Here is a 27,969-nt window from a genome sequence, read left to right as displayed (position 1 = left end):
AATTTCTGAATCGACAAATGACATGATTCACCTACGACGATAGATATTCAATTTTACTGGATTTTTTCATATAGATTTAAATTATTATTAAGTTGAAATATTTCAGTGTTGTAGAGAAACTCTTCTAATTTTAAAAAAAAATAACGAGGGCTATTTCCTCATAACAAAACGGTAGCTTTTATTCCTTTTGATATTTAGCACCATTTAAGTGGAAAAAATTTTGGTTCTACAGGAACAATTATAAAAACAGCATATTATATTATTCATAAAAAGAACACATTTTATGTAACGGCAGAGTGTTCAAAGAGCAGTTTTAATTATTTGTTCCCCGAAAATGGCAACGTGTTGCTTTCTATGAATGTTGTACGAAATAGTGAAAATTATGATTTTATCTTTATATTTTTTTTCTTCTTCTCATTTTTATAGTCCTAAGAGGTGTCAGGATATATTTATCAAAGTATTTTGACAATGTTAGTCTTGCTTTGAAATTTTTGTGTTGTTTTATTATAAAATAAATACGCAAAATAGTTTTCCAAGTCTTCAATAAAATATTCTAAAATTATTTTTGTTTAAAATTTTTGTAGCAATTAACAGTATTATGCTTCAATTTAGCAACTTATTATTAGCAAAATTATATTCGAGCCGTGCGAAGTCTTTAATAATTTTTTTATTTAGTTCATGCGATTTTTCCTAAATAGCAATAAGATTTAAAGCTTTCAGATGTTAGGGAGACCGACAGTAATTTACGAAAGAAAACAAGTATTTTTGAACACCCTATGTCGGAAAATCAAGCAATAAGCTTGTAACTTGTATAAATTACTTTAGTTGTTAATTAAAGTAACTGCATAAAATTTCGTGAACCTAGAGTAAATGGAGTTATTTCCATTTTGATAAAAAAAAAACTGAACTAACCTTACGTTTTTTTTTAATAACTTTATAAATATTCCATGGAATCAAATAGTATTTTTGGAACAGTTTAATATTAATTACAAAATTATTTATTTAAAATTTAAAATAAATTCTTTAAAAATTGAGCAAGATATAAGTATATAAGTTAGATCTTTTATACTGTTTGATTTGAATATCTTATAAATTTAAAAAGTTTCAAGTAATTTTCGAAGAAGTTTTTGTATTTTTTAAAAAAAAGCCCATAACGCTCAGGGATTTTCCACAATTTTTATTTTATTTGGTAAAAAAGAATTTAATAACAAATGATACCTTACAATAATCGTTCAAAAACCACAATGTGATCGTATGAAGAAAGAAAATATGTGAAAGAAAACATACTTTTATGGGGGATAATCCCCCAAAATGATTACAATTTCAATAATTAATTAAATAAATAATTTATTTATTAATAATAATAAATTATTAATAACTAATTAATTAAATTATTAAAGCTACTTTTTCTTATCTTCGATTCTTATTTTTAAAAATATTTGCATGAAGTTTTTTTTTGCTCCTAGTTTTTTTTAAAAACATTTTATCTTAAGCCGACAAATATAGTTCAACGTATAGAAAGGAATTTATTAATTTTAGAAATATGTTCAATCATAAATTTGATCATGATGTCTTTCGAAATGAAAGTATTGCCACTGGCCAGATTTTAACGGATGGACAGGGTTTCTATAATTTGCTATCAGATAAGCAAAAATATTTTTCTGGAAGTGACAGAAAAAAAAATTACCTTTTGTATGGCTATTATGGCGACAACTTCTTGTATATATTTTGCAATTGGACATATAAAAAAAAAATTTAAAAAAAAACTTACAGACATTTTTAATTAATATATTGGACAAAAAATTGAAAGATAATGTTAAAAAGAATTTATTAACATATTAGACGAACAAAAATATTTCAATGTACATGAGCGAAGTCTTATAACACTTATGAATATGTCCAATAATAGTCCTTGTCGTGGTACCGGTCAGATGGAATATATTGCAATTGCCTAGGTTTGGCTGTAGCTGGATATTCGGAATTCCTATATCTTGCATACAGGTGAACATCAGAATGTTGATGATCTTGATCATTTTGATAAGCATCTGAAGTATGAGCATGAGGTACCTTGCTATGTCTATCAATATACAACGTTCTACCATTTCTGTAGACTTTCCGGTAATAATTATACCTTTCAGCATCATGATCATGAGTTTGTCTATATCTTCGTTCAGCATCATGATCATGGGTTTGTCTAGGGCGATAATAAGTTCTGTAATATCTTCTTTCATTATCATGATCATGAGTTTGTCGCGGACGATAATAAGTTCGATAGTATCGTCTTTCTGAGTCGTGATCGTGGGTCTGTCTAGGACGATAATAGTACCTAGTTTCGGAATCGTGATCGTGATTTGGCCCATAGTAGTAATGTTCATGTGGTTCCATACTATGACTATCCCTGTAGAATAATCTTCTACCATCAGAAGTAGTCACTTTGACCGGAGTGCTTACTTGTCTCTGTACTCTTTCAGATACTGTATTACTACTAGCTTCAGCAGTATTTTGAACTGTATCACTTCCAGCTGCTTTACGGATTTCCTCAGGATTGACATCTATATTGTTGATATTCAAGTTGCTGTTTTGATTATAATTCATCGGCTGATTATCAACACTTCTATAAGCCTCACTTTCAGTCTGAGGTTCATCAGGAGATTCGACCTGAAAAAATTATAATAATATGAACGTGATTTTACAAAAAATGTAATGCGCCATTTTCGAAACTGTTGAATATCAGGTTATGATTCGGTTATTAATATCGCACTATAGTTACACTATAGGGCTATTTTATGACTGTCGGTCATTCCTAATGATGATCTGAAGACCATACTGGAGCATGCACATACTACACTACCACAATTTAGATCGATTGACAGATAGTATTAGTAATGCTGCCCAATCGCATATCCATGAATCTTTCTGCTTCTCAAACTACCAGGGATATAACATTTGAGTTTATTCCAAACGACCAAAACACAGTGAACAAAATTCTGTCAGATCAAACACCAAGATTTAAGCTCGGGAAATCGAACTTCGGCCCATGCTGTGAAAGGTAATGACTTAACCCACCATACCGAGTTTGTGGCTCAGAAACTTGAATATTAATAAGCGGTAACGTGTTAATCTTAAGCTTTAAGGTCCCTTGAAATAGGAAAGAAATTCTACTTCGAGTTAACTTAAGGAAGTCAATGTAAACGCAATTTCCTTATTTATTTAGTAGCTAATTGATATTATGGAATATTTTCGTTTCATTTTATTAATCGAATTGTGTTCTATTGAGTCTAGTAACTAAAATTTAGATTTATAGTTGTAAGTATTTTTAAGATTTTCGAATTTGTTTTAATAGTTTAAAATACTTACAATCTTAAAATTTGTTAACTATATTTAATCGAACACATTTCAATGAAAAAATTATTTGTCAAAAGTTCAAAATTTAATTTAATAATTTAATTAGTAAGGGAATTGCATTCACATAACTCTCTGTAGGTTTTTATGTAAGACGTTAACTTTTAACCCTTTTTTCTGATGATTTTTAAGCCTTTTTTTTGTGTTTGGGGTCTTATGAAATTATCTATTTTAATATATATATATTTCGATTCATTTTAAAGAAAAAGTATAAAAAAAAATCTGCTCATTAATAATCTCAAATTAATATTAGTATTAATCAATTATATTTGAATTTATTCTCCTCTCTTTCAGAGCTCAATAATGATTGGTTCGAGGGTGTTTCGTAACGACGACCTTTTATCGATAATTTTGGAATATTTATATGTAATCATTAGAGGAGAATCATTATTGAGTTAAGGTTTATTATTAGTTATAATCATTATTGAGTTATAATCAGTATTAAGTTAAAGTATGGAACAATTAGTTGATTATCCATATTAGATCGTCCAAAGATTTAATTAAATGAGCATTTTGCTCTTAAAAAGAAAACATTACATTCTTGGAGGAAAACAAAACGCCACCACACTACAAAATACGTTCTGCTGTTCTATTCTAGGGTTGCATTATTTTTAATATTAGCTTATTCGCCACAAAAGAAGAGCAGAAGATGTATTCATAGTTTGTCTACGATAAGAACTCCCTCCGCCACAAAGTCTGAGGCCGTCTGCTGCTATGGAAACAAGAATAGCGGATTTCAGAGAGAGTAGCTTTTCTTCACTCTAGGGCTAACACAATTGATCGAAGAATAAGATTCCCTTTCTCTCGCCGACCAAATCCTGTCCTAAACTTAGAGGAGATATTAGGGTAGAGAGAGTCAGTCTATTGTTTGGGCTCGGAAAACTTGTTCAAAGATGGGGGTTACCTTTTTGGCGAAAAATTCATAGCTGGCGGTCGCATCGTACAGGAATATTTTGAAGAGTACCTAAGGACTTTTCTCTTTTTTTTAATTTTATTTTGCATGCTTTCCCAATTTTATTCGTGATTGTAAGAAATAAGTTTTCTAATAAAAATACATCATAATATGTGCGCTACATATAATTATTTGCTTTTAATTGCTTAATCATAAAAAGCTAATAACATATTAGTTAAGCATGATTTTACCAAGCAATGAAATAAAAATAATGATTTTTTGAATCGAAGATACATTTGAAAGTATGTAAAATATAAAGAAACATTTGCAAATGACTATATGTATTAATTATTTTTGTCAAAAGCTCATAAGAGATAAGAATCTTTGTCCATTAAATGAATCCGCAGTAAAATGCTTAGAGCATAACACACTATTATTGGATGCTGTGAATTCTTCTCTGTGGACATTTACTTCCCATACTTTTCGTTTTATCTCATCTTTAGGAAATCTACGTCAGTTAGCTATTAATACTGGGTGGTTTTAAAATTATTATTATACAAATAAAATAATAAAGAAACATGCTGAAAAATAAGTAAAATGTTTTTTTTTAAAATTAAATTAAAGTATTAACTGAAATGATTTGAAAAAATCTCATAATACACTACACATTTAGTATCTGATTTTTAAAATGCAGAATATGTGTGAATAAAAAATTAGCAATTTTATATTTGAGTTAAATAATTATGTAAATTGTTACTAAAAAACAAAGTAATTTAAAAGAAAATGTGTGTCTTCTATTAGTACAACAAAGAATTATTAATTCAGGTTCAGATCGAATGGTCAGCTTGTCCATGAAGTAAAGGCGGGCGATACGCAGTGCTAGCCACATTATCACTCTTATGACTGTTGATCATTAAATTGTGCTAGCTTAACCTTCATGACTTTCAGGCACTCAACGGGATATCGTGGGAATGCTTTGCTTTAATAATTGTTAACACTTTACTTATCTTTTATTTTTTCTTAATTTTTATTAGAAAAATATTTAGTTAAATTTTTAAAACATATTTCCCTAACATTTATACATACTTTACAATGAAAGCCTTTTATAGTTAATTTTAATCGATGCATAATTTTTCTTATTTAGATTACGTATAATAATTTAAAAAAATTTAACAGGGCAACTGAAATGGCAATTTTTAATTTTTTTATTAATATATATATACACTGGTATGCAATTCATCTTTTACATAACTTTTCTATGGTTTTAGTGTTATTCATAATTTTTCTGATAAAAACAAAATATTTTGTTTTATTTTTAAAATGAATATTAATATTTTTACATGCTGCACAATTTGGAATTCTAGTTTGCCTGCCTATCGATAATAATTTATTTCAACCAATTCATACAATTAAAATTTTAGTGAGTTAACATAACATAATAATTTAAATTAAAATAACAAATTTTGGTTTTGTTATTCGTCACTTTATTTTATTTAAAAAAAGTATTACGAAACTCCATATAAGAACATACTATCTACCTGTTGTTTGAAATATTGATAGTTTTCGACTTAATTAACATTTTATATTAAAAGAATTAATTAATGTTCAAAAAAAAAAGAATTATTCACTTTTTATTTCTAGAAATCAAAATAAAATACATATAATAATAATAAATAGCTACTCGTTTGATAATACTATAACAATTATTTAATAATAGGGCCTATTATTAATAATATAACCTATAATAACCTAGTTAATATTTTCCTGAACAATAAATGTACAGTAATAAATATAAAATTTCCTACATAAATATGATTATCCAAACAATTTTTCCTATATAATAAAAAAAGTGTTCTTCGACTTATAAATTTTATTTAAAAACGTAATTTTTAAAAAATAATTTTATTTTTGATCCAAAAAATTATTTTTTACATGAAATGTACTTTCATATCTTTTTAAGTCTGTACAACTAAAATATGCACTTAAATTCGCTTGAAATTATTTTAAAAAAATTATTTTAACTCAATCATTATAAGTTACAGAGCGAAAATAAAATGCGATTTGCTTGTAAACATTGGCGTGAAAAAAATGCGCCAAATCCGATGCGCGTGCTCATCAAAAAAGGAGTAAAAATATCAGAATATTTATATCAATATGAAATTTAATTGTAATGAAAATGCCTATAAATGTTAACTACATTATTATCTATCAATTTAAATAAAAAAATAATAGTTATTTTGCTAGTTAAAAACCAATTAAATTCATTTCATAACCTGACGTGCTAACATAAAAATCGCAAATAAATGTTTATAAGTGAATATAAAAGAATAAAAATGTTATTTGTGAAATGCAAAATGTCCTCCTTTAATGAATTTTTCGTCACACCCGTATCTACAGCAGTGTACTACCATTATTTTAAAATTTTATAGTTCAAAACGCAGCTCATCAATCCACCTCCATAGTAAAAGACTGGGGATAGGGTTTACTGGAAGAAAAGTTGTCCAGGAATCACGTGACGATGTTCTTTGCAACGAGAGATGGGGGACTGGTTCTCTCTACCTAAATTACTCCTCTAAGGTCCTAAACAGTGACCCCACACCCCTATTTGAAATACTTAAATCTAGTTACCATAGTCACAGCCACGAGTCTAGACGAATGGCTAGGGGAGTTCTTACTTACTATAAATATCGAGTTAATAAATACTATATAAATCGAGTATTACAAACTATAAATATACTCGATTATTATTCAATATAATTTGCAAATGAATGTTTAACATTAAAGAAAAAGGGTTCTAAATAAGTCCCATCATTATTGAATCCAAGAACAGCGTAGAATAGATTTAAATATCATAGATTTTTCTAATTGTAATTTTCAAATTCTAACGTGCATAGTTTTTTTGCACATAATATTTTATAATAAATTCTAAAAATTCGTATGCAGGGAGGTTATTATGAAACACATTCTGTAAAAATACAAAGAATGTGATACCGCCTAACACTCAACTATTTCGATATTATTTTTTGTTGCGTTTATGCCCCACTATGCTTATATCTTTAATAATTCTTAATTCTTTTTTATTCCCACTTTTATTTAAATTAAAAAGATTGTATTTATTTACCAATCCTAATCACTAATATTAACAAACTAATATTAGTTTTCTAATTTCAGAAAAAAAAAGGTACAATCTCTGTTTAATCTGTAATATATACCTAATATTAAATCTACGTAATCAATAAAAATGGTAAACATTTGAAATTGAATCAACAAATAAAAAGTAAAAAATGCTAAAAAAATAATTTTATTCACCATATATTGCTTATGCATCTGAAGTGATTTTTTTCTTCTTTTTAATTTTATGATTTTCCTAAACTTATAATTATTTTAAACTGAATAAAATTTTTAATATTTTTTTGGTATTTTTTGCCTAACTAAATAAATAAACAGAACTGAATAAATATCCATAATTATATATTCAATTGTAACAACTTATCCAGGCAAAATTATTAATGCAATATAATATAATATAATATAATATAATATAATATAATATAATATAATATAATATAATATATTATTATATAATATAATATAATGCAATATAATTTTATAAATTAAATAAACTGAAGATAATTAAATAAATTTAGAAATTAAAAATAATAAGCTATTAACAATATATTATAACCATTTTTATTATTATATTTAAATTATAATAATCTTTATTTAGATTAAGATATAATGTATGCATATATTCATTTGAAAATGATTGTCTATTTGTATCAAAATTTTTGAAATTAAAATTATATAAATGATTACTGAATTTATTTGCATTGTTTAATTTAAAAGAAAATATAGCATTTTATAAAAATCCTGTAAAAAGATTATCGCTACTTATTAACTAATTTATATCTGTCATATAATTTAAGTTGTATATACAGTAATTTCTGCGCTTTCATCAAGGCCCATTAGCTCAGTTGGTTAGAGCGTCGTGCTAATAACGCGAAGGTCGTGGGTTCGATCCCCCCATGGGCCACTTTCTTTTTTATTTCCTATACAATAATCCCGATCTTAAACAATGAGCAATAAAGATGCAATTAATTAAAAAGATTTTTTTTTAAAAAAAAAAAGAAATCGATTTTATATTTTACAACTATTGTTCACTTAAATTAGACAACAAACTGTCGAATATTCAGTTTTCATTACAAAGAAATTTTACGACTTTAATGAAATAATTCACAACCAAAAAACTGATTTGTTCTAGAAAATTGATCTATATATTAATGAAATATAATACCAACTCAGGTCGAAACATAACAATAATTCTTGAACAAAAGAATATTTAAACACAAAGATTTTGTTCCCGCTGTTCTTTAAAAAACAAAATTATTTTTTAACTAATAATAAATTTCAAAGAAAAATAATACCAATGTGATAAAATAATTAAAGCAAATAAAATTAATATAAATGGTATAAAATAATATATTTTTGTTATCAAATCTATGAAAGATTATTTTTTGCTTCGACAGAGTATGATTTTTTAGATTGATCGAATATTATATGTTAAGTCTATTATTGTCGTTCATATTAATGTATAAGTATTGCATTTTTCTTATATCTTTTGTTTTTCTCCTTTTGAAGTACTAATTATAATATTAAAAAAAAAATAAAAACAATTTTGCTTTTATAACATTTTTACAACAGTTTTTAAATTATTAAAAAATAAATCTAAGTTACATCTTTAAAAAATACGAGTGTAAGAAATTGCCTTACTTACATTGAGATTTTAAATATTAGATGGCAGCACCAAAAAAATATACTCATTCATTGAAGAATTTTCAATAATAAACTGAGAGCTACTAGATGGCAGCACGAACATTAAAATAATTTTAAATAAGGCGTGCATTGGCGCTTGAAAAGCATTTTCATTGTATTTATAAAATTTTTACTTTTTTACCCTTAATATTGCATTTAGACTTCAAATAAAGACACTTCAGCTCTCTAATAGGGAAGAATTTAAATAATTATAAAAATATAAATCATTATGAAAGTATAATATATTTTTTACTTCAAATAAATCAATAGTATTTGATATGGAATTATTGATTGATTAATATATAATTCAAATTTAAGTAATCTTCAGAATTTTAAAATTTTTTATTTAAAATATTATTTACTATTTAAAAATTTTTGGAACAATGGCAATTAATATTAGGATTAACTTCATATTAAAAGAATTATATCAAACTGAAACAGATGTAACCTTATACTCTCAAATACTTGGTTAATATATGTGCAGAAGTAACAGTAAAAAAGGAGCACGGTGAATTTGTTTTCTTTTTAGCCAAGTTTTATGTTTCTCAATCAAAGTTTACGCTTAGAAGAAAACGAAATGAAATGAAAGATTAAAAAAGAGCCAAGCAAATCTATTCTTAAACTCAGTCTTAGAAAGTTTTTTTCCCCGCCTTTTTCTTCTCGCTTCTTTTTTTTTAAACTACGTTTTACAACACAATATGAACAACCAATAAGAAAGCCAATTAATTGCTATAAGAACTATAAATATCTAAAAGTGATGCGAACGTTAACGATTGTCTAATTATTATTTTTTTAATAAAAAGCAATACATTCGAGCACTTTTTTATTTTTTCTTGAATTAAGTAACATATCCATTGCTACAGAAACAATATTTTACAACGGTACAGAATGCACAGTGCGGAAAAAAAGAAAACATAACTTCTGATATAATTATGGAATTGAAAATCAATTTTAAAAGGCTCAAAAAGATGTGTTTTCACATGCTTCTTATTTAGTATCAACTATTGATTGAATTAGTTACAAGCACAAAAGTTAGCTCAGGAACTAATGAAGCGAATCGAATTTCTTTGTTCTCCTCACGATTACAAAAGGTGCTTATTCGAAGATAATTCCTGGCAAAAAAGAACTATTTACAATTATTTAACATTCTTTGATACAAGGATCTAAAAAAAAAAAAAGCTTGAATTTTAAGGTACATTAATCTTTTTTTCCGCGTTAGTCTACGAAGTTTCAAACGACATGATGCAAAATTTGAAGCAGATCAATTCATTCCTTGAGAAATAAAAATTTAAAATTACGACCCCTTTAAGATAGCAAAATACGCAAAAACTGAAATAAATATTCTTAAATAGTCAGAACTTTCACTACCGAACTAATTATTAGATCAGATAGCAACTATCCTCTCAAATTTTGAGGGTTAATAATACGAATCCGCAGTAACTGCATTTTTATTCAGAGAAAGTAAGTTTTGTGACTGAATTCGTAACTTAAAATATCGTTTTAACAAAATAATTTTGGCGTTTAAGGTTAAGGTGGCGTTAAAACGGGGGAGTCATTTTCTCTGCAAAGGATCAAAATTGTGATAGCATGCCTTCGGATCATCCGGAGGAAATTTTACCAGACCGCCGACTGTAGGCCATTGTGGCTGGGATAGCCTGGCTGGTAGGGTGTTGGACTCGTGTTCGCGAGAACCGGAGCTCGAATCCAGCCGAACGAAGAATCTCCGTGTACTAATTGGTGACTGGTGCACGTTGCATCTGTCGGGGTCACATAGTCCTCCAAGTTCCTAAAACAAATCAATACCTTAGAGGGTACTGATCCAGGAATCCCCTTGTTTGCTGGATTGAGTTCAAAATTACAAAGCTACGAAGTTGAACATTGGTAGTCACAAACTCAAATTAGGTTGGCTGTTCAACGACGGTTATAAAATAAAATAAATTAAAATAGGCCATTGTGCAGCTCTAGTGTTAAGTAAATGAACTGCACTTATACTTCAACTATACTTGTTAGGGGAAGTTAAGGTGGCTTATGCAATGCAATGGCACATGCAATGCTGACCCCATTCCTTCACTCATGCAGTTGTTGACGAAATTGTGGTGCCTCAACCTCGATAACTCTTCTAATCCACACCGGTCTCTTGCGGGAAAGTTTTACTTTTATTTCTATATTCTATTACTATTATTTCTATATTCTATTACTATTATCGGGAATGTTTTACTTTTATTTATATGTTCTATTACTATTATTTCTACAGTTTTTGTTTATCTAACAATTTTAAAATGTTATAGATAATTACAAAATTAAATATAATAAAATAAAAAAATGATAAAATATTATATTCTGTATCTTTGGATAAAAGGTGTTTCATAATTGCATTAAAATAATCCTATGATTTGTTTAAATAGTTGAAAAAATAGGCGAAACTTTCGTTTTTTTTCTTCTCGAAAACACTATTGGGTTCATATTTAAAGTATTTCCATCTGATATCCATCTATAATATAAAACTAAAGAAATTTATCTCTAATATATATGTATCAAATTATTTGCAGCTTTATGCAATGCTTCTTAAGATTTGTTAATTTAAAGTAGCTACTTGAACGCCGAGTCCTTTGTAGAAAAAAAAATTAATAAAGTAAAAATTTAAACTACACTGCCTTTTCAATACAGAGGTTAACCATTCTTGAATTTAATTTTTGACTCAATTTCGAAATAATTTGCCTATCGTGTGCGAATAAAAGGTAGTTCGTAATCGCCTCTTTTAAACCTTTGACGCAAAATGTTTACTAAACATATTTATTATACTTTTTTCCTTATTTTGAACTAATTTAGATCAAAATGAGTAAAAAATAGTACATTAAGCATTTTAATGATTTATGGTTATAAAATACAGTATGAAACACAGGTGTCTTTTTCTGCGTTAGTGGTAATAAAATCTTTCAGACAATAATTTTTCAAATTTGCACTCATTTTCAGTTATTTAGATCTAGAGAAACTGTTATTCATTATTGAAATTTCATTAATTTACAAAATAAATTATTGCTGAATTTTTGAATATGAATGTAAAAAAATTCTTTTTCAAACTTTTTTTTTCAAGTTTTATTACAAATATAATGCCGATAATCTAACAGATATTTTTCAGTAACCATAAAACTGTTTTTTATAATTAAAAAATATCAAAATATATTTTTATTTATAATTAGGGCATCGTAAAAAAAATACATTTATAAAAGGGACATCTGTGTCCCATCCATTAAAGGGTTAATACATATTTTTAGAATCCTTGTCAAAAATGAAGTAAGAAGTCATGCACATTATGTATCGCAAATTAATATTTAAGCCGGGAAAGTATATATACACCATCGAAATATGCTAAATCACTTGTGAGGAAGGCGGGGTAAAACTCATTAAAAGCTGTTTGATTGCGCCATCTTTTAACTCTCTGTTTTCTCTGATAAATATACTGGTTTTGATGGTTTTTTTTTGCTGTGATGAGTTAGATATCAAAAATGTTTTTGTATTTTGTTAGATTAAGTATTAATTTGAGACACTTTATGTGTATATCTTTTAAGCTTCATTTTCGATAAGGATTCTAAAAGTATGTGTCAAGGGTGGTCATTACAGAACACCCATGTGACCATTTTTATCAATACGAGCAAATACATATCAAGCAACATCGTAGACTGTAAATTACTGGACGAAAAAAAAGAGACTTACCGCTGAGTACAATATTCTCGGATATCGTTCATCATAACCAGCAGAACTAGGATCGTTGACAGTAATAGGATTGTTACTCGTAACATTTAATGATGGAAACCCAGGAAAAAGACTCCTGTCAAAAGGGTTTATATAGGATACATCCGCATTTTCCGATTCAGGTGCACTCGTAGCAGTTTCAACATTTTGTGGATTACCTGCGACATTTGTACCCATAGGATTTCCTTCTGGATCCCAACCAGCCATCTGCACAGGAGCAGGATCCAGAAGAAAATCTCCTTCTCTGTAAGATGAGATTGGACTCTCTGAGCTTACTACTGGAGTGTTGTCATGTAAAGCCATGTCTACACCAACATCTCCTCTGGCTATAAAACCATCAGGTCCTGCTTCGTACTCTACCATCCTCAATTTTCCTCTTGGATCAGTGTAACCATATCTTCCTCTAACCATGCCATCTGCGTCTTGATACTGCATGTGCATGGAATGGGCAATGTTATTGTCGTTTCCAGTGTCGTAAGCGAAATTATAACGACCTGTTAGAGGATCTATTGCTGACTGGTATTGGAAGTTTCTATGTTCGGCCTGCTCCTGGGCGTAGATGGTGTGAAAAAGAGAGGATACCAGCAAAATGCCTATCTGTAAAATAAATTATCAAAGGAATTTGTTACTGTTGTCATTAGTTAAATATATCTATGAAAATCTATGTGAAAAAATCTTTGAAAATGCTGAAGATTTTTATAAAAAGTAAATATTTAATCTTTAACATTTCTGAAACAACAGAGAAATTTTGACTTTCACTAGAATGCTACAGAACACACAGACATATTTTGTATGTTTTGTTCAAGATACGTAAAATGCCGAAAACTCCCTCGAAATCTGTCGAATCGCTTAATAGTACGGCCAGAGGAAAAGCACCTAATCACCTTCTTTCAATTCTTCTTTATTTCCGAAGGCAATCAAACATGTTTGACGTTTTCCGCTTTGCCTACACTCCCTTCAATATTAATTTGCAAGTTCTAATGCAGAACTTCTTTTGAGAAGGATTCTAAAAACATCAAATTGTGGTCATTATGAAAGATATTTTTTTAAAAATTCTATAAAATACCACTCATCCCCTCCTTTAAGCGAAGATTTCAATAAACTACAAAAGCAAAAAAGAATTATAGAACATATTAGAAAAAGTATAGTGGATATTTCCTCGTTTCAGATAAAATTTTAATTTTAAATGGATATAGGATGATATCAAATCTAAACTGTTTTCGTTTTATGTGAAAGTTTTTCATCTTTTGCTGATCAAAAACTGATTAAAAATTAAATAAAATAAAAATAACAAAAACTACGCTTTCAAAGGAGAGTAAATATGCAAAAAGAATCGTATTTTTGTCAGATATAAAACGAGGAACATAGGGTGCATCACCTTTGAAATATGAGGAGTATTTTCAGTGGTTATTGAAGTTTATACAATATTGATGCACATTAAGTTTTCTAATCTAGACCTGAAAGAAATAATATTATTTTATACCATTTAGTCTACTTGAAAAACACAGTTTTAAAATTTTCTATTTTAGTTTCCAATTTTTTTAAAAAAGTTATCTGTGTGATTAGTATTTCGGAAAGTGGTCAAAATTTCGATTCATGATAAATTTTCCTTGCACAATTTAAAGAACGATTGTAGCTTGTATTAATTTCAGGCACACTGCTCAAGAAATAAATTTAAGCAAATTATTAAAAATAATGCTCTCGAAAGACAAAAAATGTTCAACAAAAATTAGTAAATAATCATTATTAAAAGTAAAAAAAAAAAAAATAAAATCTCGAAAAAAGCACCTAAAGTTGCAATAAACTTCGAAAAAAATTGGAATATCGAAAAAAAAGAGAAAAGAAAAAAAACTGGTGTCAAGCTCATAATTGAAAATATGGCCCTTTCAGGATGACAGAATTCAACCCTGTAGTTGCATTTCAGCGGGTAGAAGATCGGACAACATAGTTTTTTCTCTTTTACGCTTGAAAATTCACGAACTATTAATCGAGTTTGAAATTTTTTTTTCTTCTAATCCCTTTCTCTTTTTTTCTACACACCTTCACAATATCAAGTTTCTAAGCCTTACAGAATACCAGCATAACAAAATGTAACAGAAAGCGAAAAATTTTTTTAAAAAATACGCAATAATCACTTTTACGAAGACTTTCATAAACAAAAATGCCCTTTTCAGCATATCAAATTTCAATTCTGTAGTTGCATTCTTGAAGCTTGTAGAGTTACCCGCATGGTGTTTTTTCCAGCAAGTTTAACAGTTAATTTTTCTCAAACTAATAATTGAATGTTAAATTTTTTTTTATTCCTTTGCACACCGTGCATATTTTTCCACACACCTTCATAATTTCCAGTTTCGATGTCTTATAGTTTTTGCACAGAAAAACAAAATGTAAGTATAAGTAATAGGTAAGTTAAGTTAAACACCCAAAACAGCGAAGTCGCTGGCACTCACGATTTTACAATATAGAGAGAAATTAAATGGAAGTAACAGTTAAACGATTTGTTAGATATTGAATATTTGGATTAATTTAGAAATATTTGTATCAAAATAGTATTGAAATATTAACAGGTGAGCAAATGAAGCATATGAAAATTATTTATCAATAACAATTTAGTTTAAAATTTATTTTAAAAGAATAAACAGCGTTGATTGATGGTCGGGAGGAAAAAAACTAGCAATAGCTTTGATTAATTAACAGCTAGAAACGTTTTATTCATATAAATTCGAGTGTAAAGAGATTTATTGAGGGTGTCTTTTCTTTAAAGATTTCTTTTTCATATCTCGAATCTAGTTATGCAGGATTTGAAATTCAAAGGTCAACTAGATTTGAAAATTGCTGAAAAAACAGTGGAAGGATATTGAGGTTGTGCGTAGTTCTTGCACCGGGTGAGTTGTTTGATTGATTGATACATTATCGACAGACATAGTAAGCTATATGAGATAAAAATGAAATGACTTGCTTGGCAGAAAAAAAAATGCGTTTTATTGAGCATTTGGGTAAAAAAGGAAAAAAAAAACACAATTTGTGGATATGAGAAAAACAATTTAAAAAAGGTTTTTCCTTAAAAGAAAATCGTTTTTAGTAGGGGATATGGTTTCCCTGGACGGCCAGCAACGTTTGACACTTTTGAGGCATCGTGTCAATGAGGTTAAAGAAATTGAATAGAAATAGTTCAAATGTTCTTTCCTACCTGGATCTTATCTATTTACCAGACTTCGCTACTGCAAATCTTCTTCGCTTGTGTTTAAAAGAAAACGAATTCTAACAATATAACAAATTTAATGACAGGACGGACATTACACAAAACGATCTTCTTTAACAAAGCTATGGAAATCAAACTAAAAATAAAATAAAAACATTAATATTCATTATATGTGTTCAGTCTGAGAGCCATCTGTTGGCCTTAAAGTTAATCTGTTTCATCCTCCGGCCCCAAAGGACCATTGGACAAACAGTTTTCGGTCTTTTTGAATCTTAGCCAAGTTCACAAGGATATAGTAGTTGAACTGGTCTTTTTAAATTAGTTCCGTTAGAAAGTCTAATTGTGCACGATCGAGTCTTTCCATCACGTCCAGGATGGACACAGGTGACAATCCCCATTTTCCACATGAGTCGAGGAAGTTTCTCGTCGTACACTGGGACGGTTGAGTCTTTGGATGGAAGAACATTTTCTTTCTGTCTCTTTAACTGGTGGGCTGTTCTTAGTTCTAGAAGATACGAAGATTTCCATTTTTTCCATATTCTTTCTAAGAGGGAATTTTTTTTGCTTCCATCCTTGTTCTAGATTGGATTTGCTAGAAGTTGATTGAGTCGAAGCTGTGGGAGGTGGGAGAGCAACAAGCCTTCTGCCTATGAGGAAATGTCCAGGTGTTAGCGGCTCAGGTTCCTCAATATCACTGTAGACAAAGGTCTGGAATTTATAATTGCTTCAACTTCAATAACTATGGTCTCTAATTCCGGAAACGTTAAAGATGTTTTTCCCAATATTTTTCTAAGGCAAATTTTTGTAGATTTTATCAGTCTTTCCCAAAATCCGCCCCACCAGGCAGCTCTTTCAACGATGAAATTCCATTCTACGTTTTTAGTGGCAAAATAATTCTGAATTTCTTTGTCCTTGAAAAATTTCCACAATAAATTTATCTCAATTTTTGCTCTTTTGAAACTCCTTTTGAAACTCTTGCTCTTTTCATGACTTCTGCGAATTACAAGATTCGTAAAGTGACTTCTACTAGGCAGTAGCATCGGAGATACTTCGTTGTGACTAATTTCAGCATATCGAAGTCTGCTCTGTAAGCGAATGATGTTATTTTCGTCTAACGAAATGAAAAAGTTTTTCAATATTGACTTTGAAGATATGTCTTTTCCGCATTTTAGTGCTTTCAATTCTTCTCCAAAATGCTCTTCTTGAGTTGTCTTTATCCAATATTCTTCTGCTGATTGTAATTCTTCGCAACTAATAGTTCCGGTTTTTCTGTTTTCTATATTTTTAAGATTAAAGATAAATCTTCTTATCCACGCAGTGATACGTAAAATTTTCGTTAAACTTCCAAATCTTTCAATATTAATAATTTTCTCCATCTCTGAATCTATTGAAAGAACTACTGACGTGTCAACCTCTTTATTATCGATAGTTGCAAGCTCTTGATTTTCCTTAGGCCAATTATCTTCACCTTTTATCAGCCATTGGGGGCCGTTCCACCACAATTCTTTGTTAAGCAGATTTCCTAAGGATTCGCCACGAGTTAGCAGATCTGATGAATTTTCGTTACCAGGACAGTGCGACCATGAAGAAGTGTCAGTTTTTGAACGAATTTCAGTCACACGATTTTGGACAAATGTTTTCAGCCTTTTAGATTTTCCACGAATCCAGTGAAGTACTATCATCGAATCTGTCCAGAATCGAACGGAATAGTCTGTCACAGATGAAAGGCTTTTCTTTACATATTCAAATAATCGACTTCCAATTACAGCTGAGAGTAATTCAAGTCTCGGAAGTGTCAACTTTCGAAGAGGAGCAACTCTGGATTTAGAGCAAATTAATGATGTTCGAAAATGTCCATCATAGTCTGTATATCGAATATATAGGACTGCACCATACACTCGTTTGCTCGAGTCAACGAAACAATGAAATTGAAAATTTCCCTTTTCTTCAGCATTTTTCAGATAAAATCTAGGTATTTCAAAGTTATTTGAGTCTTTTAGTTCATCACACCATTTGTTCCAGTCTTTCGTTAAGTTTAATGGTAGAGGATCATCCCACTTGAATTTTTGTTCCCAAATATCCTGAAGAAGAATCTTTGGTCTCAGCGTAAAGGGACTAATAAATCCAAGAGGATCAAATATTTTCGATGCAATTTTTAAAATTAATCTTTTAGTTAAAGGATTAAATTTGTTACTTAATTCAGCAAACTTGCATTCTAATTTTAGCGTATCATCTTTCGAATTCCAAACGTAACCTAACACCTTAGAAAATTCATTTATATTTTCGTTACAATTTTCGGACTGGTCTAGTTTTATCTGAAGAGATTCCGAATTTGTTTTCCATTTACGCATATTAAATCCACCTTCACGTAAAATTTCTTTTATTTCCTTATAAATTAAAAGACATTGGTTTTCGTTATCTAATCCAAAAATCAAATCATCAACATACAATTTAGAATTTAAAATTTTATATACTAACGGATATTTACGTTCGTACTTTCTTATATGATATTTGAGCGTTGCAGCCAATAAAAATGGACTTGGAGTAGCACCAAATAACACACGCGTCATTCGAAAAATTTTAATTTTTAACTTCTCTTTACTTTCAAAATTATCCTCGAACCATAAGAATTTAACTGCATTTCTATCTCTTTCATCTAACAATATCTGCAAAAAACTTTGCTCTATATCGGCAGTTAAAGCGAATGATTTGCTTCGGAAATCCAAAAGTAATCTTAAAGAGTCGGGATTCAGATTCGGTCCGGAATGTAAACAATCGTTCAATGATAATTTATTTTGCGAGTGTGATGAGGCGTCATAAACTATTCTTAACTTCGTTGTAGTTTTATCATCACGTATGACGGCACGATGAGGCACATAATATTCTCTATCCATATTCGTTTCACCCTTTTCATTCATTTCAACGGGTTCCACTATCCCCTCGCAAATCTGTTTCGATAATACATCGCTATACCGATCGTAAAATTCCTTATCTTTATCAAATCTCTTAACTAAACTTTCTAAGCGGTATTTCGCGATTTTATAATTATTTTCTAAATGTTCAGCATTTTCATTCCACGGTAATTTTACCACGTATCTATTGTTCTGAAATTTTATATTTTTCTCAAAATCCTGTAAGATAAATCCCCCCATCATTTTTAGAATCCCTTTTTTCGTTTTCGATACCCAATACGTCTAATTTCCAAAAATTTTGCAGAAATAAATCTGAATTTTCTTCACGCGAAGAATCTACGACTACTTTCATTATTTTTATTTCGCTTTCACTTTTTGTTTTGTTTTCTAAATAAGACGAACCACTCAAGACCCATCCGAAAAGACTATCCATTGCAACCAGAGAAGTATGTGGAATTCTGCATATATTACCAGAAATAATATTCCAATAATTGTCGGCGCCAATCAGTAGTCTGACACAAGGAGAACTTTCACTTCGTTCCCACGGTGATTCATCTGCGAGTGTTAAATTGTTTACGCAGCATAAATTTCTTATTTCTCTCTCTGGCCGATGAATAACTGCATTGCTAATAGTGTGGGTAGTTAACGCTTCTAATTGTATCTTTTTCGTAGGATCATGAATATTTCTTAAATTTACTAAAACACGATCTATTGTTTCTTTCTGGGGTTCTATCGAACCAAAAGGATATATTTTTATAGTTTCTTTCCCTATCGTTTTTAATTTTAACTGATTAGCAAGATCCGATTCGATAAATGATTTTTGACTACCTAAATCCAATAAGATACGTATTTCAGCTCGTTTGTTTTTATTTTCGGCTAATACCGTCGCGGTTTGGAGTAAAATATTACTGCTCGAATTTTTATTTTCTGCAACAGAAGACACAATAGTTTCATTTTGGGAGACTTCGGGTTTTGATTCTAAAAGTTTATCGCATATGTTTTAATTATGTTTCTTACTACAAATAGTACAAACAGGTTTCTTAACACATCGCCTGACAATATGAAATTTTTCTAGACAATTAAAACACCTACCTTGACGTAATAAACATTGTTTCTTTTCGGCAACACTTAATTTACATTCATCATTTTTATGATCATTAGAACAGAATACACATTTAGTTTCATTGCTAATAACATTTAAAGCAGCAGCACTCACATTCCTAGCGTATCTCAATTTTGGGAATTTATTATTTTCAAAACCAGAAAATTCTCTTTCATTTCTATTTTTAGAATAACCCTGAAAAGAATTAGACTCTTTTTTCTGAAATGAAAATGTTCTTTCTCTTATTTCGATTTCAGATTTTAAATACTCTAACAATTTTGTTACGTTCCATGAATCTGTTTCGTTTTTATATTCGCGATTATAATTTAAAATTAAACTATCAGGTATTAATTTAGTTATAATTGGGAAGAGTAAATTACCGTAACTTTCAAGTTCGATGCCGAGTGATTCTAAACTACGTATTCGAATTTCACACGTATCGTATAATTCGCGGAGCGCTATTAAGTTAGAAGTGTTACGAATAGGCGACAAATTTAATAAATTATTAATATGTGATCTAATCAAAATTTCTTTTTTTCCGTATCGCTCTTCAAGAATATTAATTGCAATATCGTAGTTTTTCTCAGACAATGTCAAACCCTGTATCGCGGTTTGTGCTTTTGATTTCAGTAAACTTTTTAAGTATGTGAATTTGTCGATTTTATTCAAATTTTGATTATTATGAATCGCGTTCTTAAACTGAGACCAAAATTCTTGAAAGTTTTCATGATTGCCATCAAATTTTTCAATGTAAATCTTAGGTAACTTAATTTTAATTTGAGCTTCTGAATTTTGGAATAAGTCACTAACAGTTGTATTTGAGCTTTCGACGCTAACAGTTTCTTTTTCGATTGCAGTCTTTTTGAGAATTTTCTCAATTTTAAATTTATAGAGAATAATTTTATCCCTACATTCTTCAGTTGATTCAACTTCTGCTGTTATTTGTTTACAGTCTTCGATTTTATCAATAATGAGTTTATCTAGTTCAATTATTTGTTTTTCTTTTTCGTTTAACTGTACAAGTGCTACTTCTAAATATTCTAAATTCAAATTTTCTAAAGCTTCGTCAATTTTAGTCATGAGTTTAGTGGCACTTGTTCTTAAACCGCCTCTTCTCGTTTTTAATTTCGCTTCGTCCGTCATTTTCGTTTTCGAATTCTTATAAACAACAAGCAATAAACAGTAATAGTCTCGGTGTTATCGGCACCATAAAGAAATTGAATAGAAATAGTTCAAATGTTCTTTCCTACCTGGATCTTATCTATTTACCAGACTTCGCTACTGCAAATCTTCTTCGCTTGTGTTTAAAAGAAAACGAATTCTAACAATATAACAAATTTAATGACAGGACGGACATTACACAAAACGATCTTCTTTAACGAAGCTATGGAAATCAAACTAAAAATAAAATAAAAACATTAATATTCATTATATGTGTTCAGTCTGAGCGCCATCTGTTGGCCTTAAAGTTAATCTGTTTCAGAGGTTATTAATGAGGGACATGAGTACTATGTTCCACTCCTCCAGAAGAGCTCTTTCCAGTTCTTGGAGTGTTTGTGAGTTTTGTAGGCGTCCAGAAATTAGTCATCCTAGAATGTCTCCAAACATGCTGGATTGGGTTCATGCCGACAGAACATGCTGGCCAATCCATTCGTATGATTCCTTCTTCCAAAATGAAATCTTTTATCTAGTTCGCACGATGTGGCCTGCAATTATCGTCCATTGGCATGAAGTCATTTCCAATCGCTGCAGCGTAAATGTCTATAATAGGCCTCAGGATCTCCATTTCGAATGATATGGAGATCAATGCGCCTGCGCCCATCAGTGGAGATGCCAGTATTGACCATCACTCTCTCACAGCAAAATCTTACACTTTCGTGCACGAACACAGGATTGTTTCTAGTTAACGACATTAGTAACAAGGGACATTAGATAAATCCCCTCCTCTCCATGGAAATGCATTTTACCCTGGCTTGCCCCTTGGTTATAGCGATTTTTCTTGTCCTGTTTTTAATCATTTTTTTTTTCTCGCGGCTTCTGTGGTTTTACATGTTTTGTATCTCACTTTTATTTTTCCATTCTTCGATGGCAATCTTAGGTTTTTTATTTCAAATTTTTTTTGTTTTTTCTTTTTATATTCACGTCTGGCAAGTTTTGAAAATTTGTGCCTAATTTTGAAGCGCTTGAAAATATGTCGACTGTTATTTCATATTTGTTTATTTCTGAAGCGTATAAAGTTTTCAATCTTCGAAAGCCAAATAATAGTTCATTTCTGAAAGTGTACTGTCAGAAGTCAAGTCGAGGAGGTTACGAAATTGCTTCTATTATTCGGTACAATTTAGCAACCGGTAAGAAAAATTCATAAATGCTTGCAAAAAAACTACTAAATATACATTAGTTCAGAGTTCGCCAAAGTGATCTATATAAACCTCCAGGGGTCTATTTAACAAAAACGGGGGTCGATCTGAGACAGGGGGGCGAATGGGGTCGATTGTGGGTCGAAAAAAAACAGCTCTCAATACGCAAATCACACATACCTAATTAAGTATGTAAAATTTGCGAATTTTTTATAATATTTGACTCAATATCAGTTTCTTTATAAAACATAAATTAATAAACGTATATATTTTGGGGGGAAACAAGTATTTACGTACCACCGCGCAATGGCACGAACTCAGCGCAGTTTATAAGTCATATGCATATGTGCGCTTGTCCAAATGTCACATGTGACGAGCATTGACGTTACAAATGCAAATATCATACGCAGTTTCAGCTATCTTTGCAAACTGTGTTGAATATTTGCAGTGTCATTATTAAAACTTTTATAGTTTTGGATAATTAGTTATTGTTTCGATAAAACCATTCGTTTGGTTTACATATCAATTTTAATTATCAATGCACAAAAAATAAGGTAAGCATTAATAATATGGATTAGTACAGCCCGCGACAAAACTATAGTACATTTTGTATTTTTTTACGAAAATTACAAAATTGACCAATTTTGATGAAAATTAAAATTGACCAATTTTGAACCCAATATAGCGAACCTTGCAAAAAAACACCAGACACTCCCATCTCATTGATCAAGAAGCAGTAAACCTTTAGTTACTTTACTTATTATATCTACTTATGCATAATTCCTTATTATTTAATAATAAGGTATTTAAATTTCAATATTAATATATTTTTCATAAAACTATTGTTACACAATGTACTATTACTTTAATAAATGCTTAAAATCATAAAATAAATGAACAAACACAGTATCTAATAGAGTTTTATTTAAATTAACAGAAAATTACTTTTGTGGGGGTCGACGGAGATTTCGAAAAATTATATGGGGGTCGGTGATCAAAAAAGTTTGGCGACCCCTGCATTAGTTGAATGTAATCAGATAATTATAATCAGGAAACTGACAATAAATACTTATTTTTATAAAACCTTTTTTTTAAACTTTTATTCCCGAAAAATAGAGTATACATATTCTATATAGAGTATATATATTCTATATAGAGTATATATATTCTATATAGAGTATATAATTCTAATAATTTTTGCAATAAAAATATATAATAAATTATTAAAACTATAAGTAAATCCAAACTATTTACATTCATGAAACTCTGTAAATATTTGCAATTTTTAAATTAATTTGTCAAAAACAACCAAGGTGCAAAATAGAGTAAAACTTTCATATCGGTTAAGTACGTTTAAATCGGTTTATTTATTTTTTTTAAAAAACTTATTGAATATACATCCTACAGTGTATTTAAATTATAAAAAAAGAAACCGGTTTATTAATATTTTTAGCACAGGAAAGCACAACATTAATATTTTTAGCACAGGAAGCGTATAAAATTAACTCTTAATATAGCGAAAACTGTTGTAATTTTATCTCAGTAAATCTTTAAAAGATTTTCATCTTTTCATTTTTCTTAATTGAATGCATTTTGTTAAATTAGCAACCATTTCAAAAGAAAAACTTGTCACGTAAGAATACAAATAAATGTCAGAGAATGTCATGAGAATAAAATTAAATCGGTTTCTTGATGTTTCAAGGGCATATTATGCAAATTACCATTTTAAGAATAAGGATATGTTAAACGCTGTACACTGAAACTCCACGTGTTGCTTTTCCTAGGCACAATACATCATATTTAAACAATTGCACTGCGCTACATGAAAAAAATTGTACGCGTGCGCAATTCCAGCTGACTTTTAAATAAAACAACCTAAATCGTAAAAAGTCACCTACTCACCAACTCCGCATTTTGTTTATACTTGTCATTAATTTTATGGCCTAGAATTCGATTTGGAGAAAAACAAGGACCATTTTATCAGTAAAATTTTTTTTTATGAGGGGCTAGAATGGTTTAAACCTCTCAAACATGAACAGTTGTAGCAAGGAGGTAGATCTGGGGGAATCCTCCCTCCCCTTAAATTGTAAAAAAATCCTTATAAATAATTAGTTTTTCTTCTTCTTTTTATATATTTATACATTTCTTTTATTGGTGTGTTCTTTTCCTTCCCAAAACACCCACTTACAATAAAACTATTTAGTTTTCAATTTTGGCCAAAGCGGTTGAAATGGAGAAGTTATTATACAGTGAAACTTTCAAATTTTCTTGCAATAGCTTCGGGATCTTACCACTATCACAAGCTACTAAAACTTTAGGGTATTGTATTGTATTGAATGTAAAAGTTTTATGGCACAAGATCCAAAGGAGGATATGCTGGGCCAAACAATTTGTTGAGTTAGATCTAATGGTAAATTGCACACAATAGTTTCATTGTCATAAAATAAATGAAACTAATAAAATAGTTTCTCAAGACACGTATTTTCAAAAGTTCATAAAAATCAATAAAAAGCGCAATTCTATAAAATACACAGAGAAGGTAAAACGGTTTATGGGTTGGAAATAAGAGTGAATAAAATCAGATAAAGCAGTTATATACAATATAAAATACCAATAGCTCGCAGAAATGCAAAAATGTTAGGATGATGAATATCATCTACTAAAACTTTAGGGAGGAAAAGAAGAAAGGAAGTTGATACGTGTAGAGAATATGTAAAATAATTGTGAGAAAGATACAGAAAAAACAATAACTCTTGAAAAAAAAAAGAAAGAAAAAAAAAACAGAAAAAAATTAAACAATTAACTGGGCATATCCCTAAATTTCCCTCTTTGCCTTAAATGTTTTATAACTTTGCATCTCACGTTCCTACTTTAATGAACATTAAATTGCTCAACAAATAAATTTTTAAATTTATATAAAATTATTTATTTTTAATGAAAAAGAAATGTTTATTTTCGTTTTCAAAACTCCCAAAACTATTATAATAAGTAGAATTTTAAATTTTGCTTGAAATGTTAAAATAACAAAATAGTTTCGCAAAATTGTATTAATGTTCTTTCTAATGACACTTTGAGAAGCCAAGCTTGTCAACCATGGAACTTGCGAATTAAGTCATGAAGGGGCTCCTTTCGTTTGAAAGAGAGCACCGCTGGAGTAAAAGTGTTACTTTAGTTAGAACCCCCTGAATAGATGGCCACATCACTTATTCGTGAGGCCACTTCCATAATTTAGCTATAAATCTGAAGAAGGACATTTTCTCCAGATCCCTGAAGTTATGATATTGCTAAGAGACTGACCACAGATTTTATGAGCACGTATATCACATATACTCTGTCGTTCTTTGTGGCTAAGAGGATCGAATCCTGGTCCCTCTAGATCGAAGTCTGATGCTCTAACCACTGGGCTACCACAGCTAATGTAAAGTCTCAATACGTGTAATTAAAAACAGTGACAAAAAATATCCGAGAACATTAAGGAAATAAAATCATATCGGTTTCTTGAAGTTTCAAGGGCATATTATGCTTAATAAAAGTAATAGTTATTCATGCATGATTCACTTTATGACTTTTCAAAGATAGGGGTTGTTTCTAAATGATGTCACATATTATTTTTAATATTTTTACCCCTCCCCATTTTGACAAAATTTCGCATCTCATCATTTCTGGACACACGTCACGCTGTATTATACAAACATATATAACCAGTTCAGAACCAAGTCCTATGTAATAGCAACCATAGACAAGTTAAATTTGAACAATGTAGCTGTACTTGTCTAGGGGTACAGACCGGTTCTCCTGGTATTTTTTACTATAAGTTTAACAGTTAATAATTTCGTTTGATTAGACACGCACATATTATTGTTACATGATTATAACAAAAATTTAAAAATGAATGACATTTGAATTTTGGTTAAAATAATTGCAAGCTGAAAATTGATGCCATTCTAGTAATAAAATCATAACCATAAATTTAAAATTAATATAACTCATTACTTCATGCTAATAGTTTTAGTTTTAATACTATTGTGATGTGAATTATCATAATTGCAATTTTTAAAATAAAATAGATAAATATAATTTTGATTTTAATGTCATTATGAAATTTTGATCTAAATTTAATTAACTTAATATTTAAATCAAAGATAATATTAAAATTTTATTCTAATTATAGTTTTAAAATTTTATTATCATAATTATTTTTTTAAAATTAACAATATTTTAATTTACTTTATCACAATTAAAATTTGCTAAATAACAGTAACTTTATAAAATAATCATAATTTTATTAAATAACTATTACTTACAATTTTGGATTTAACATTATTGTGATTTGTATCATTATAATTATATTTTTTAAGGTTCTAAAAATTAAATAGATTTTAATTTAAAAAAAATTGTTTTCATGTTATTATGAAATTTACGTCTAAATTTAATTTACAATACATTAAAATCAAATTTTGATAAAAATTTCGTCGTAAGTTCAGTTTTAATGTTTTTTAAAATTAATACTATTTTAATTTACATTATCACAATTAAAATTCTCTAAATAAATATAACTTTATTAAATAATAATAACTTTATTATGTAACGATAATTTTATAAAATAAATATAATTTTATTAAATAATTATAATTTTATTAAATAATTATAATTTTATTAAATAATTATAATTTAATTTAATGATTATAATTTTATTTAATAATTTTATCATAATTGGTAATGGAAAAATTAAATTATTTAACTACAACATAATATAACAACATAATTGGTATAATTTCAACATAATTGACAAAATTAAACTATTTACCTAAAATAGTGTTATTTAAAATTAGAATGAAATAAACATGGGTTATGTTAACTTACCATTCGAAGCATCTTTGTAATATTAGTATTTCATTACTCAACCATGTGATAATCATTGTCATAGCATATATACTCCATGTGGGTTGACATTTTCATGGCCAACATGAAGGTGACCGCCCATGGGTTTTGTATTCTGTTTTTTTGTCACTTTCACTACCCTTGAAATTAAGGCACACGAAGAAAGTGAACTTGTGATTGCCAAGGCTCCTTTTGTTGATAGTTGAGATCCTGCACCCTTTTAAAGAATTCCACAATTAGTTTTCGCTTGTTTTGTTTCTTTTCATAAGTTATGTGTGATTATACCTTTTGACTCATTTGGGCATTGCATAGGACCCGTTAATAACTTCACTTAGAATATTTTCGATTTATGTTAATGCAGATGCTTTTAAAGGTAGCATCCAAGGTTATGTAACTGTATTAGGCATAATGGGTATCTGTTTATAGGCATTTAGTGATTGTGTTATTCTCCGTTATGTAGCTCTATTGTTAATTTTTATATAAAAATTAATTTCATTATTTTAAAATAAATATAGGAATACCTTGTATTAATTAATTTAAAATTAATAAGCTCAAAGAACTCCCTAATTTACTGATACGTATTAAAACCAAACCTACGTAATATGTGCAAGTCAACCAACTCATATACATTGTATAAAAGAAAACCAATTCAGATA

General features: G+C 29.1%; 1 protein-coding gene and 1 non-coding gene across 2 annotated transcripts; one reads left to right on the top strand and one right to left on the bottom strand.

Annotated features, from left to right (window-relative positions):
• Window positions 1–1,771: 1,771 nt before the first annotated feature.
• LOC107436880 (uncharacterized) lies at window positions 1,772–27,513 on the bottom strand. The gene is made up of 3 exons (XM_016048703.5): window positions 27,296–27,513; window positions 12,821–13,456; window positions 1,772–2,658 (listed from the first exon to the last, which is right to left on the bottom strand). The coding sequence occupies exons 1-3, from the start codon at window positions 27,305–27,307 to the stop codon at window positions 1,888–1,890; spliced, it is 1,419 nt and encodes a 472-aa protein (XP_015904189.1). The 5' UTR covers window positions 27,308–27,513; the 3' UTR covers window positions 1,772–1,887.
• Window positions 8,254–8,327, top strand: TRNAI-AAU (transfer RNA isoleucine (anticodon AAU)). The gene has a single exon. It is a non-coding gene; the product is annotated as a tRNA-Ile (tRNA).
• Window positions 27,514–27,969: the final 456 nt, after the last annotated feature.

Source organism: Parasteatoda tepidariorum, chromosome 10, assembly GCF_982258835.1.
Source record: "Parasteatoda tepidariorum strain Cologne lab strain chromosome 10, Ptep-v5.0, whole genome shotgun sequence".
Classification (NCBI taxonomy): domain Eukaryota; kingdom Metazoa; phylum Arthropoda; class Arachnida; order Araneae; family Theridiidae; genus Parasteatoda; species Parasteatoda tepidariorum.
Note: the sequence above shows the minus strand (reverse complement) of the source record. Positions and strands in the feature narration are given on the sequence as shown.